The 15,209-nt window shown below is 41.7% G+C and overlaps 1 protein-coding gene across 1 annotated transcript in view; it reads left to right on the forward strand.

Moving 5' to 3' along the window:
- SETBP1 (SET binding protein 1) overlaps window positions 1-14,155 on the forward strand; it is a 259,184-nt gene extending 245,029 nt beyond the window's left edge. Inside the window, 3 exon segments of the mRNA XM_040580452.1 lie at window positions 7,691-7,858; window positions 13,474-13,883; window positions 13,885-14,155. Of these exon segments, the coding sequence (XP_040436386.1) occupies window positions 7,691-7,858; window positions 13,474-13,883; window positions 13,885-14,031 (725 nt within the window). The 3' untranslated portion in view covers window positions 14,032-14,155.
- Window positions 14,156-15,209: the final 1,054 nt, after the last annotated feature.

Below are 15,209 nucleotides of genomic sequence, written 5' to 3' on the forward strand. Positions count from 1 at the left end.
ATTTTCATCTTTGAGTACATGAAGGACTGAGCTTCCAGACACAGATCACCTCATCTCCCATGGCTCAGGCTGCATGTCCTATATTCCTCAATCTCCTGACTCAGGACCCCTCCATTTTTGTGCCTGCAATATGCAGAGGAAGAGGGAAAGGCATGAGATGGAGGATCCATGATTCTTCCTCTAACAGTACAGGAAAAAGCAATCCCAAAGCAAAGCCAACAGGCAAAGCTCAAGACTCCATCTCCTAGGAAGTCTAATTCTCTGCCAATACAGGCTTGAAGCAGGTGGGAGACTGGCCCTTTGAAATTTAAAATTACAGCTCAGCATCCTCTTAGATGGAGGGGCAAAGGGGATGAAAAACTTATCCTGACAATGAGCAAAATAATGCTTCCTTTACCCTTTCCTCCTTGGGTTTAGTTCTTTCATCGGGAACATCAACAACTCTGGTTTCAACCATTGCATGTCATTTCAGGCTGCAGATTCCTGCAGCCAGCTGCTCCACACCATCTGGGACCCACCTCTTGAAAGTGGAAGGGGGTCTGAAGCCTCTGCAGCCAACACCAGAGCTGCAGAGAGCACAGCAGCTGCCCTGCTTGCCTCTGTAACGCCTCACGAGCCTTCAGGTATGCAGCAGTTGCCACCGCGCTCCCTGCCAGGAAACACAATTATCTTCCCAAAGAAGCCAAGAGGAAGGCTTGCACCGCATTTCTTGAACTCGGGCGCAGAGATTCACCCAAGTAGAAAGGAATGGCAAGATGCATTTAACCTCATTAGTTTCAGTAGGGCTGACTTTGTGCAATCTATCAGTGTACAGATACATTAGGGGAACTAAACTATTTCCACATCTCATTTACATAATGGATGGGATGTGAAATGAGTCCTATGGAAGAGAAGCGCCCTGGAGGCACTAAAGTTTATCACAATATGTAAGAGTTCTTTTAGATCATTGCATTAAATTTCCACTAACAAGATAACAAATTAATTGTCTGCATTACTGTACTAACCCAAAGCGGATAAAGTGTATGATTTCAGCAGAGGAAGGCAGCTGTTTAAGACAGCTTGGTGGTTATAGGAGGAGGCAGAAGAGATTAGTATGTCTCCCAGCATTTACGTGCCACGATGCCAGCCCTCCTCCTGCCCCTTTAAGAAATCTGGCTCTTCTCTAATCTGATGTTGGACTTGAGCTTTATTAGTGAAGTGGGGGAGAATGAGTAAATCAACTGTATCAGACAAGCCTCAGGACACCTGGAAATTGATCATTCTGCAGAAATAAGCACTCTGTGTTTATTAGCTGGGAGTTCATCACTATCACTTCTCTTTATCCAATTCCTAAGAGATTTCAAAGCTATCATCATAGCATTAGCTCTTCTGACTGTGCTACTGCAGATAAAGATCAGAAGATCTATCTAATGATGGTTTTCTCGGTCTCCCTCTTTCTTTCTCTAAAGCTATCCTGATTTAAGGAAAAAAAAAAGAAAAAAGAAAAAAAAAGAAGTGGGAAAATAGCTGGAATGAAATAAAGCAGTTTCCACAATGTCTTAACTTTTCGCCTGTTGGCAATGAAAGCAATTTTAATTTTTAAATTATTTTTTTTTCAACAAGAACTGGGTTTTATTCAGGAGACACATCCTGCAGAATAGAAAATCCCACATAGAAGAGGTGGAATTTGAAGTTTCTAATGTGGTAGTGGAAAAGGGAGGAAGATAAAAGGACCTAAAGCCATAAAGCAGTGCTGTACATTGAAAGTACAGTTATTTTTAAATGATAATACATGTCAAATAGAAACCAGGGAAATGAATTCCATAAGTTAGAAAGGTAATAATATTACTTTAAGAAGAATAATTACTTTCCTTAACTACATTTATCACATCGTAATTCAGTTCTCCGTTCTGGAATATGATGCAATGCCAAACTTTTGACTGATTTATTTAAAATTGGCCTTAAGAAAAGATTCACCCAGATACAAGGTTTTTTCTGGTCCTTTATTCAAGACAGAGGAGTTATCAAAATGCAAATACTATGACTAACTTAATGTTTAGATGTACAATCCCTTACAGCTGCATTGCGTAGCTGCATTATGCAAAGATACTGGAAGAAAAATCATCTGTATGAGTTTTTCTATAACAATGGTCAGATGCATAAACAACTCAAGTACAGCTGTGGATTTCCAGAAATCTGTGGGGAGGACGAAATACAATGCAAAGAACTCTTTAAAGAAAAATCTTCCCTGGCAGAAGCTTCACCAAGATCAATTTTTATCAGCTGATTTTCTCTGTTTTCCAATGGAAAAAGTAATATTTATTATCTCTTTCAAAGTGGCACTTAAGAGTTCCAGCCTGGGTGTGTGTTGTGCTTTATTGTGCAAATTGGAGAAAGAAAGGTGGATGTTGTCCAAGAACCCTTCCATATAAGTGCAAGATGACAGAAAACAGATGAATGCAATAAGCAGAGTGAGTGTGATTTAACAGTAAAGCAAGGATAGCTAATTAATTTGTTTGTACAGAGCCTAGCACAATTCAGATAGACCACATTACTTGCAACATAAGTACTTAGGAACAACAATAATGACTAGGCTTTTAAAATTAATGTATTAATTATCAGTCAGAGCTCATAAGTTGCTTAGCCAGTGAATGAAGAATGCCATAAATCTTTAAGAAAAGGACAGTTTCACATCAGTGTTGTGCTCCCTGATACAGGCTTTCTGCCACTCTGCCCTGAACTAGAATAGTGCTTCTCCCAATTCACCCTTTCACTTAAGATCATCATGATTCCTTATTTTAATAATTCCATTACTGTTTTAGGTTATTGATAATCTCCTTCACATCTGCCCTTGCTTTTGAAGCTGTCCTTTCCCTTTGCCCTTCCTCATTAAAGAAATAATGATTGATTTCCTCCCTCCTTTGCTGCCTATTGCTCACTTGCATACACACACAGGACTCAGAAAAGTTAAGGTATGGGTCTTTCATGGGATGAAGCAGCCTCTAATTAAGGTATGCATCTTTTGTGGGATGCAGAGGGATCTAATTCAGAGGTTATGTGCAAAGATCAACAGACCAGCGATAAATAAGGTCTGAATCAGACTACCTCTATACACCACCTCGTTCTCTCTCTGGAGCAGTCGCAAAGGATAAAATACAGTGGAATTATGGATGTGTGTGTGTGAATTTTAAACCCTGGCCTTCCTGTGATAGTGTCGCAGACGATTTAATTTCATTTGAATCAAAGGTGGGTTGAACTGGGGGGTTCTCTTAGATAAAGCCTTCTGAACAGAGTGCCCCAAACGGGAAGAAAAAGTCTACACAAGGTGATGGTACTACACTAGTGGGTCCGTCCGCTCCAGGGATAGACCTCCCACTCCTGCAGCGTGAATCACACACTGTGAGCAAATCGCTGCACCTCTGTGGTTTTCCAATGGTGCCTCTGGGTCTCCGTTTGCACTTCGGTATCTGTGAAAGAAACCTGATGGTTCTTCGTCACTGGCTGCTCCAGATCCATAAATTACTTCTGGTCCTCAATTTAGAATGAGAATTTCAGTGAGGTGAGTGATATAGGCTGAAGAAACCAACTGCCTAAAACAAAAGACAGATGGCTGAACCCATGATTCACTGGCGATGAGCTGCAATTGGGCCACATAGACTTTGAAGTAATTCATTACATTTGTATCTCTTCTGTAGGGGGAGGATTTTCCTCTATGATTTGTATGACCTTGCTAAACCCAGATAGGTGGTAATTGAGCAGCAACTACTTCTTCAGAAGAAACAGAATAAAAATATTGAAAATATTGACTCACCCCAAAGGCAGTAAGCAGCACTTTGGTCTTTGACCTTTAAGCATCCTAGGGTAGTCAATAACCTGGCTGTTAGATGCTGTGCCTGCCACTGATTTTGATTTGGGAGTAGTTTAACCTTGAACCAAGATCCAAGTAACCACGGCAACAGGAAGTCGGTCTCTCCATCCAAGGAGTGGGAATCCATAAATCAAGGTCCCTAATGCAAACACTGTGTGCAGGTAGAGATTTGAGAGGATAAGTGGTTTGTGAGGGATTACCTTTGAAAAAATGAATGACTGTCCCTTGATATGTTGAAGCACAGCTTCACAGAGACTTTTTTTTTTTTTTTTTTATCAATAGAGGTCAACAGGTTACAGCTGCATGTTTTCATACAGCTCTTTATATAGGCCCTTCAGTTTAATTAGAACCAGATGTTGAATTTATGAGTTTGTTAGCATTATTATGTACCATATGCACATGCATATATGTGCATGTGTATTGATACACCCACACATGTACACTTATTGCACACAAACTGCATTCATGAATTAATAATGTTGAGGCTCAAACTTGAGAACTATGGAGCAGTGAAACCTCAGTTTTGCATATGCACAGTTCTATAGTGCTCTGATCTCATAGGCATAACTACCTAGTCAAATATCCCAGCTATTCTAGGGGATGCTGCTTTATTCGACATATAATGCTCACCTAATGAACAGCTATTTGGTAGCTGGATTTTCCTCTCGTTATTCAGTGTGTGACATTATGCCTCATTTATTCCACATTTCTAAGCCTTGGTATGAATAGATGAATGTTTCATGAATGTTGATAATTTTATTTTCGCAGCACTGCTTTTGAGATGAGGGGTATATTATTGTTCTCATTTGCAACAGAGAAGTTGAGCAGAGAGGGGCTGAAGTTGAATGGATAGAATCTGAGGTGCTTAATACTGGATTTGAGGCTCTGGAAGTACATGTGGTCTAACAGGCAGAGACTCCTCTGCATATCTCCCTCGAGCAAGACATGACCAGTAATTCTGTCTCAGTCCTGAATATTCTTTCTTTCAGACCCATTCTCCTCCATTAAGTCCACAGGTTGATACCGGGTCACAGGTTCGCCAGGACTCCTATCCCAGAGTGGATCATTCTGTAGACCTGTCTTTCAGATGCCACAGTCCAGCTGTGCCTGAGTCTGCTGGAGATTTCTTCCGCAGTTTCTGAGACAATCCATAGGTCTTTTGATTTTTCTCATTTCATGCACAAGGCACAAAGGTAGGGACTATTCATAGGAGATCCAAGCTGCAAATACAAGGGAATGTTGGTTGGCATTTGCAGAGGCTGAGCACAGCCAACAGACACAGAAGTGTGCAGCAGTTTCTGGCTCTGCTTTGAGATCTTGATCTCCTGGGGAAGAATGAGGAAAAGGCTGAGGTATTTAATGTCTTATTTTCCTCAGACCTTAATAATAAGACCAGTTGTTCCAAGGTACCCAGCCCCCTGAGCTGGAAGACAGGGACAGGGAACAGAATGAAGCCCCCAGAATCCAAGGGGAAATGGTCATAGACTCATAGTATCATAAAATTATTTAGGTTGGAAAAGACCTTTAAGGTCAGCAAGTCCAACTGTTAACTCAGGACTACCAAGCCCACCACTAGACCATGTTCCTAAGCACCACATCTATGTGTTTTTTAAGCACTTCCATGGATGGTGACTCCACCACCTCCCTGGGCAGCCTGGTCCAATGCTTGACAACCCTTTATATTTAACATGTTAATTAACGACCAGGGTGAGGGTAGAAAACACACTCAAAAAATCTGGAGAAGGTACAAAACTGGGAGGAGTGGATGATATGCCAGCAGGTCATGATGCCATCCAGAGGGACTTCAACAGGCTGGAGAAATGGGCTGACAGAAACCTCATGAAGTTTAATATGGGCAAATGCTGCAAAGTCCTGCACCTGGGGAGTAATAACCCATACCAGTACCAACTGGGGGCTAACCAGCTGGAAAGCAGCTTGGCAGAAAAAGGCCCTGGGGTTCATGGTGGACACCAAGGTGACCATGATCCAGCAGTGTCCACTTGCAGCAAAGAAAGCCAACAGCTTCTTGGGCTGCATTAGGAGAAAAATTGCCAGCAAATAAGGGAGGCGATCCTTATCATTTATTTGGAACTGGTGAGGCCACATCTGGTATGGTGTGTCCAGTTCTGAGCTCCTCAGCACAGTAGAGACATGGACATATGGAAGAGAGTCCAGCAAAAGGCCACAAAGATGATTAAGGATCTGGAGCACCTGTCCTATGAGGAAGGAATGTGAGAGCTGGGACTGTTCAGCCTGGACAAAAGAAGGCTTGGGGGAACCTTATTTATGTGTACAAATGTTTAATGGGGAAGAGGAAAGAAGATGGAGTCAGACTCTCCTCAGTGGTGCCCGGTGACAGGACAAGAAGTGGTGGGCACAAACTGAAACACAGCGGGTTATGTCTGAACATTTTTTTGACTGAGGTGAACAGATTGCACAGAGAGATTATAGAGTCTCTCCCCTTGGAGATATTCAAAACCAACCAGGCATGGCCCAGGGTAACCTTCTCTAGCTGACCCTGCTTGAGCAGGATGGGGTAGACAAGGTGATCTCAAAAGGAGCCTTCCAACCTCAGCTGCTCTGTGATCTTTTGGAATCTTCATGTAAATTAATAGCCAAAATCTGACGCATTTTGTCTGAGGCCCATGTGCAGGCTGAGATTTGAAAAGAGAAGGCATTTATGAAGGATTACCTTGGAAAAATGAATGGCTGTGCGGGGTGCGTTGAAGCCCAGCACCACAGAGACTGGGAGAGGTTTCCATAATTTGGCAAAGACCCAACAGAAAGTCCTTACATTAGCAGACTTTTCTCTGGTCTCATGAGAGCTGGGCAACTAGATTTTTACAAAGCAGCAACTGCTAGGATTTTTCTAAAATGGGGAAAAAAAACCCTCCCAGTCTTATTGTAAAAAGTGACTAAGGCATTTCAGCTGCCTTTTCGCTTGGTAAATTTATATACTTACAGTTATATATGTAATAAGTATACACACACATGAACTCGCACAAATATTACATAGAAATGGGTGGATACACAGTCAGGTGGATTAGGCAGATCTAGTAAGTAAAATTTCAATCCCAGCAGTTTAATTTGACACATTTACAAGCAAACAAAATGGTTTCAAACCATAAGAGAGTTTGAGAAATATTGTTAAGGGGGGGGGGAATCTACCAGCCCTGAGTGCATAACTGTTATTTTCCTGTACTATTTGACCTCTTTGGTATATTTCTACCACTCATTTATGCTGCATTGTAATCCCTAGGTAGAAAAATGTATGACAAAGTGCTCTTTTTTAAAAAACTCCAATCTCTTTGATGAGCTGTAAGGTAAATTTTCATTAGGAATCGAATTCCTAAAAAATAAGTATAAGCGTAATGTGCTTCAGACAGGGAATTACATATTGAGGCTGTTCCTGTTGCCTGCTCCTTACTCAGATGAAACACCCACTGAGTCAGGTCATTATAGAAGTATGTAAGTATGCGTGGAGAATAAACTACCCAGGGAACGATGAATACACAATCCACTCAATAGACATATGAAACATGTCAGTACTTACACATTTATCAGGGGGCGTGTTTGCTTGGAGAAGAAAAAGTAGTATTGTGGAATTACTGCGTTGGTTTCCCATTATTTATAGAGATCGGTGATGGTACATCCTTAAGCAAAATTATCAAAACCAAATAACAATGGTGGTCTTGCTAGCATCAAGACTATATTACAGGCACATACACAGGGAAATATGGAAATATGTTGGCATAGCAGAACAGCAACTGACTACTCTTTTTCAGGTATTCCCCAGCCATGTTACTTCATCAATATTCATCCAAATTTTGTTTCCTTCCCCAGGAATTGCAGGTCCCCACTTAAAAGCAGACCAGACTTCACTTCATAGTAAAATGGAAAGTTCTGCCTGTAACATGATGACTAGAAGGAAACCAGCAGCTGTTGATAGTGTTGCAATGCCAGCTCCAGTATTATCTCTCCTACCTTCATCATCAGCAACATCTGAAGCAGGTGATGTTGTTTCCCTTAACCCCCTCTGTTTCTTCCCCATTTTCTTCCTTCTGGCACTGCGCTGAACAATATGTGCTTGTACTGCTCTTCCTGATTGGAGAAGTAACTTCAAATACGCATATCTAATGTGATAATCAGGCTGTAATTTTTCTAACACTTTCTTATCATGATCATATTTTGGCATATCAAATGTATTTTACTCACGTACCACCACTTGTGCAATAATGAGGACACAAGTAGCACCAGCCTGTATGGTCTAGCAGGGGACTCTGAAGCAAGGCTCTTGGGTTCCTTTCTCAGCCCCGTTGTTCATTTATTTGAATGCTCCCCACCCCTGTAGCATGAACATGCCAAATACACAGTGAATAGCTAAGGAGCAGCTGAGATTTCTTTCTGCATACTTCAGTGATTTTAGCATAATATTCTGTCTTGCAAATGCGAAATTGTCTGGGGCAACGAATAGCGATTTAAAATATATCAGAATAAATAAGTCAGAATAGCATGTTTTTCAATCAACTTACATTTTGTGCTTCTATTTTGAATCAGATCAGAGAGATGATATCTTTATACAGTCAGAAATTGAGCCAAGTCATTCAGACATCATCACGCCTTTTCTTGGGCATGGATAGAGAAGTTAATCTTGCATTGTGTCTTAATTTCCAGTGAGCGGGGGACCCACAGTACATTACCCTACATGCAGCCATTAGGAGTTCCATAGTCTTTCCAAACCTTTGATTCCACATTCACAGAAAATGTATTTGTGTCACTGAGTTATGGAATTATTACATATTTAATTATTCAATTGAAAGTGCTGTTTCAGTGCGCTCCTTTTGATTTTCCTCTTATTTCCCAAATAAACAGTGAAAACAAGGGTTCCACGCTGTAAAGTAACCTCTATACAGATAAATTTTTACATTAAAAAATCACGATTTTGTGTTTAGTCTTTAATACTTTTTTATATATAAACTAAGGACAGATTTTTAATGCAGTGGAGAATGAAAGCACACAAATATTTTATGATCAGTTTCAAGATGAAAGTGTATGCTTGACTGCATAGTTCATTCTTTCCATTTTCAGAAGTCTAATTAAATTGTTGGTTTATCTGTAGCCCAGATGTTGAAATAATTTAGTTGAACAGTGAAAGAAACTGTGTTAATGGGAAAACAGGACAGTGCTATGGGTTTCCTGTAATTAATAGGGAGCTCTTTGAAAATTCCTCCATTCAAACCCAGTCAGCAAACTGAGCCCAGCTGTTGAGCAAATAGTCTTCTCTGTGCCATGTTCTTGCAAGTGGCCTCGGGTGACTCCAAAGGGATGGAGAATGACAGGCAGCAAGAAGGATTTTAGTGCTGCAGACATAACAAAGCCATTCAAACTAAAATTAGGGGACCGATGGAGAACTTCCAAGAGGTCTGATCTACCTGGGCTCACCTCCTTGTTCAACACCACCGTGCTGGAGTGGGTCCTCCAGCCGGCTCTAAGCTATCCTTGGAAATGTAAATTTTTGGCAGAGATTTCTCTTTTGCCTCAGAAAGCTATTTCCAGCATGGCATCAATCCTGCGTGACTTGCTGGCATGGCCTGCGGCCATTTCAATTTGTCTTTGTCCATGAGATGGAGCCTCACTGCATCCACATACCCCAGGGAGGGCAGAAACCCTGGGCCTCCGTATGCCTTAAAGTGTTACATTTAACAAGTGTAAATATTTAAATGTGTAAAGCTGTATTTTAAGATTACTGTAGGTTATTGCTTGTTTGGGGCAACTAGATGAGGTTGTTTGGGAAAAGGTTGGAGGAAAAGTACAAGCACCTGTGCTGCATCGAGTATTTCTAGTTTCTCTTCACTTTGGGCTGGATTTTGCCAAATAGCTTTAGGCCTTTACAGAGGGAGCATGTGGCCATGCAGTCTGGGGAAGTGTAGGGAGATAAATGTGCCCAGGCTAAAAAGTGTCCCTCCAATGCCTCTCCAGCACCTAGAGGTTGCCACCATGGTGTATCATCTCTGCAGAAGCAAATTCCCTTTTTCACATGCGTGTTACTATTCAATACTTCCTCCTTAGCCCCTTCTAGATGAACTCCACTGGATAGAGCAAGATAAAAGTCTTCCTCCCAAAGCAAGGTTTCCACACGTAAACAGCAACGTATGTGCAGGGAAAGAACAACAAAGCCTAAAAAACAACGCAGCCCAACTTGGGACCGGGGTTGGCCAGGGTCTGTCTGGAGAAAATGGGAAAGATTAGTACTTAGCTTTGCTTTTCAGCAGAGCAGTATATCACATGGCAATATAGGAAAATATTTTATATCAAAGATTGTTCACCAAGAGCTTCCAGATGAGTTGATAACACCTAATGGCTCTCACTTCAATAGTGGTTTATTTTGGCAGATCTCCCTGATATTTTGTCATATGCACACCTCATCAAATCTTCCCCCTGCAGACCTATCAGACTCCTTTCCACATAGTCTCTCTACACCAAATGTAGAATCAGATGTCCCTGACTCTTAATAGTCAAAATAATATTTGGTTTCCTAATATCTCCTTATAAAAAACCTGGCCTGAAAGCATATTACCTACTCAGTACATGCATTCTGACTATTGGCAGACTGTGTAAGAGAGCTCCAATACTTTCTAGAGCTTGTGAGTTCAGAGTCTTGCTAGGAAGAAAAGCAAAAGCATTATTAGTAGCTTCTAACAAGCTTACTGAGAAAGTCATAAACACCCCAAAGCATTTATGAAAGAAAAATTAGTACAGTAAACCAGCACAGAAGTTTGGGTTGGGTTTTTTTCTGAATGAGAAAATGAGTTTCAGTCCAAAAGGAAACAGACTGTCAGCTTGCAAAGTTTTAGGAGGGCAAAAAAGTATCTCAGCAATGTGAAGGAAGAGGCTGAGAGTGGTGTTTAGCTTACGGATTTACACGTAGGTGTAGATATCTCCCCATAACTGCATATCAGTTCATTTCGGAGAACTGGGCAGTTTGGCAGTAAGCAGATCCTGCCTTTGCTCCACTCAGGCACTGTCTACTCACCATCAGGCTCCATCCAGGACACTCAGCGTGGGTGACTTGGACCTCTTGGGTGCCTAAGACACCCACTGGAATTGGCAGGATGAAAAGGAGACCTGCACCTTCCTTATCTAGTATCAGGGTGTCAGAAAGATGTCCGTGGCCACCTTAAATGACATTGAGTTCTCATTTTAGAAACAGAGGTCATCCTCTACTGACCATCTAGACCAGATCTCCTCTGACTGTGATGGGGTGGTAACACTAAGCTGCAGAAACAACCAACTACAAATAAATCTCAGTACAGACATAAAATCTTTGTAGATGCTTGGCTAACGCTTCATTTCAAATTCGTTTCCTGTCCTTTGGCTTTCTTTGGAAGTTGAGAGTAATGCCAAATCTCCTGATTTCACCATGAACCTTGCATTTTTTCCTTTATTTCTGCTGATTTCCATCAGCAACTGAAAAATTTCAGCTTTATTTTCTGGGAAAATAATTGCATCTTGAATATGGGAATTTAAAAAAAAGTATCTTGGAAACGTTCCCTGACAATAAAAATAAAAAGGAAAAGGTGGACAATGAATATGAAAAGTGTGCCAAATATTTGATTTCTTAAATCTTCTGACCAGAAACTACACTCAGGTTCTGCGAGGGACTCAGAGGAGTCGGATGCTTAGGGCTGAAGTATTGGGACTATATATGTCAATCACCAGTGAGGCCAGATGAGACTAATCATTTTGTGTGACATGGATTTAACCTTTTTTTGATCAGATGACTTAGAAATAGTTCACTGCCACTTGCCCTTAGGGCTCCTGCAACCACACTTTTTAGGGGCAACCTACGTGAGAGGAATTTTGTGCAACTAATTAGCTTCTCCTGAGCAACTTGGATATATTAATTTCCTTTCTCTTTTTCTTTGGTACCAAAATGACTGCATTCCTCTTTTCTTTTGTCCTCTGTGAATCACAAACTGCAAGTGGGTTTTATTTTTATTTTTGGTGTGGGGAGTGGGTTACATATGGAAAATGTATTTTGTTTTGTAATTAATGAAAACCAGACATTGGGAAGTTGGCCATCCAGGTCTTTATTTATAAGAAAGCATATGTCTGTGTTTTGTTTATGACTCACTCCTACTTCTTGCATTGTAACTGGGGCTTGTTTACGCAAGCTCTTTGCTGAATCCAAGGAACACGGTGGTATAAGAGCCAATAATTTATTTTCTCCAAGAGGGGAGACCAGTGAGTGAGGTTTGTATGCTGAATCTGTCAGAGCCCATAGCGAGGAGGAGGAGATTCTACCATTTGACGGCTCCTGGTTATCTACAGAAAATGCTACAATAACAACTTTATTTAAACTACCACTAGAAGATGAGCCTGTTAGCCATGAAGGGAGTGATAACCCCCAAATGAACTTTTCTTGAAATCTTGTCTGCTCTGGAAACTTCAAGGATTTCAAACCCAAATGCCTGCTTGACAGTCAGGTGTAAATTAAGTTTGCAAGTAGATGTGGGCTGAGGTTAATTTAGTGGGATGTTTTATTCTTTACTGAAAAGAAATTCTGGACTCCATTGTTTTGTTTCCAGCAGCGCAGAACTGATATGTTAGGAATGAAAGAGAGTACCAGTTATTGCAACAGCAGAATTAATACATTCTGTTTCTCTCACAAAGGGGCAGTTACGCAGTAAAGCTGTGTGCAAATCCTGAACTCTGAACAGGTGTAACGTTTGGTAAAGGACAATGAGACAATTTAAGAAAAACAAGCAAGGTCTTGTGTCCTAAGGAAGGTCTCATGTCCTAAGCAAAGGACCAGGAGCCAAGAAATGCTAGGTACTCTTTCCAACTCTGACAATGACTCACAACGTGACCTTGGCAAGAGACTTAACTACTTTGGACTTCATTCAGATCTAAAGTAAGTGATCTGAACCAGGGGTAAGCTTACTTCGGAAGCCATTAAAGTCAATTATATGACTGAGTAGTTTCAGCTAGTATCTGCAGAGATGACAGTTAAAGAAACCCTGGCAGGGGGCATGAATTTGCCACAGGTGAAGTGACCCACACAGTTTGTCTATGCCCACTATTTTCAGTAACAAACACTTTTCATACTAACTGGCATCCATGGCAAGAATCAAAGGCTGGGGTGAAGACATCAGGAGTATATGTTTGGGGTATAGAAAGTTTAATAATTATGGTGGGCTAATATGAAAGCTATGCTAAGCAGCCCTCTCTTCACTCCCACTAGAGGTTTAGAAATGAGAACGAAGCAAGCCCATGGTAAAATATTGCTGTAGAAAAGCTTTGTTGCTTTAGAAGAAGGGAAAGACAGAGAAAACTCTGGAGACTGCTTTAATAGTCAAAGTTGTCTTTTCATCTAGGGCAGTAAAAAAAGAGGTAACAGCAATTCTTCTAGGACTGTAATAAATAATCCTATAATATATATATATATATATTTTAGATTATGTTCTATTCAGAGTCCTTTCTTACAGCCATCGTCTCTTCAGTAGTCATCTTCAGCCTACTGGGCTTGAAAGCGTCTGATCCTCATGACGCTGATAGCAGGCAGAGCAGAGTTTCCATTCACTGTCGTTCAACTTGTCCCTGTTTCTCTCCCTGTCTCCCAACAGCCAGCTCACCACTGAAAAAAAGGTTCAAGCGCCGTGAAATTGAAGCAATCCAGTGCGAGGTGCGCAAGATGTGCAACTACACCAAGATCCTGTCCACAAAGAAGAATCTGGATCACGTGAACAAGATCCTGAAAGCCAAGCGGCTGCAGAGACAATCAAAGACAGGCAATAACTTCGTCAAGAAGCGGAGGGGGCGTCCTCGGAAGCAACCCCTTTCCTTCGATGAAGACTCCAGAGACCAAATGCCCGTTCTGGAAAAATGCATTGACCTTCCCAGCAAAAGAGGTCAGAGACCGACACTCAACCCTTTGATATTGGAGCAAGCAGCCACTCAAGATACAATCATGGCCACCATCGAGGCTGTCATACACATGGCTCGAGAGACACCGCCGCCGCCACCTCCTCTCCCTCCCCCCCCCACCTCCACCCTCTTTCCCTCCTCCCCGGATGCCCCGGATTGGGAAAAGGAAAAGCAAGTCCCCACAGGAGGAAGAGGAGGACATGAAAGTGAAGCGGCACCGGAAAAGCAGAGGGAGCGAAAGCGAAGGCCTTCCCTAAGGCCGGCGCACCTTGTCGGATGTCGGGTGCCAGTGGTGGGGCACTCCGGGACTGAGGGACGGGAGGCACGCGGTCCGCTCCGCCCCTGCGGCAGCACCAGACTCACTCATCCCTTTGGTGGCTGGAACCCCTCACGGAGAGCTGTGCCAGCCGGGGTCCGAATATTCCTCTTTATCACTTTGGCCCCAGCCCCCCAGGAAAGAGGGGGAAAGAGTGTGGGAAAGGTGGGGGCTAAGGGGGCTGAGTGTGTGTGTTGAAGCTGGGGAGAGCGTCTACTTTGCAGAGTTTCCAAAACTAATCAGCATCTCAGCATTGCTGTTCTCGTACCGTACCCGGAGGTGGGAGGTCATCCTCACAGAGAGCTGAACATCATCACTAGGGCTGCATGCTCGACTCCGATTCTGTTTGGCGGGCCAGGTGAAACTAAGAGTAACCATACCATAGTAGAAATCACTGTAAAAAATTTAAAAAAAAAAAGAAACAAGAAAAAACCCAACAAAAAAATGTAATTTTCTCAACTGTGATCTTGGTTATAATCTGTTTGATTTTTATTTTTTTTTTCCAGTTTTATATACCTATCGGGCTTTGGGGCAGCATAACCCAAAATGCCTGACTCCTGCTAGAACTATATATTTCTTTCTCATTTACTTACCTAGTTACAACTAGCTGCAATATAGGCAATAGAAAAGTAGAGCCTTACACGCGTGCACACTCATTCCGAGTGCTATCCCAAGGAACGATGGAATTTCACAGCATTTAAAGTAAGATGTACACAGATACTCAGTTACGCTAGCATGTTTCTCTGAAGCAACTTGGCATTTTCAATGGCATGTCTAAAAGGGGTCATCCATCAACCAAGTTGTTTTGATGCTCGGTACATGAGTAGAGAACAGCAAGACACTTCTGGGGAATAGAGTTATAGTAAACATGGACAAAATCACCAAAAAAAGAATATAAAAAAAGATAAAAGAAAAAAAAAAAAAAAAAAAAAGGACAATAAAAATAGAGTAAAAAGACAGGGCCCAAACCTACCAGTTCTTACCACCTGTAATTCCCAGTGAAATTGATGGGAAACCCAGGATCAGAATAATTTGCATTGGGTAGCAATGCCTTGATACGTTCTTTTAAAGAAAATAGATAAAGTAGATTGTTTTAAAAAAATAGACAACAAAACCCTA

Source organism: Falco naumanni, chromosome Z, assembly GCF_017639655.2.
Source record: "Falco naumanni isolate bFalNau1 chromosome Z, bFalNau1.pat, whole genome shotgun sequence".
Lineage (NCBI taxonomy): Eukaryota > Metazoa > Chordata > Aves > Falconiformes > Falconidae > Falco > Falco naumanni.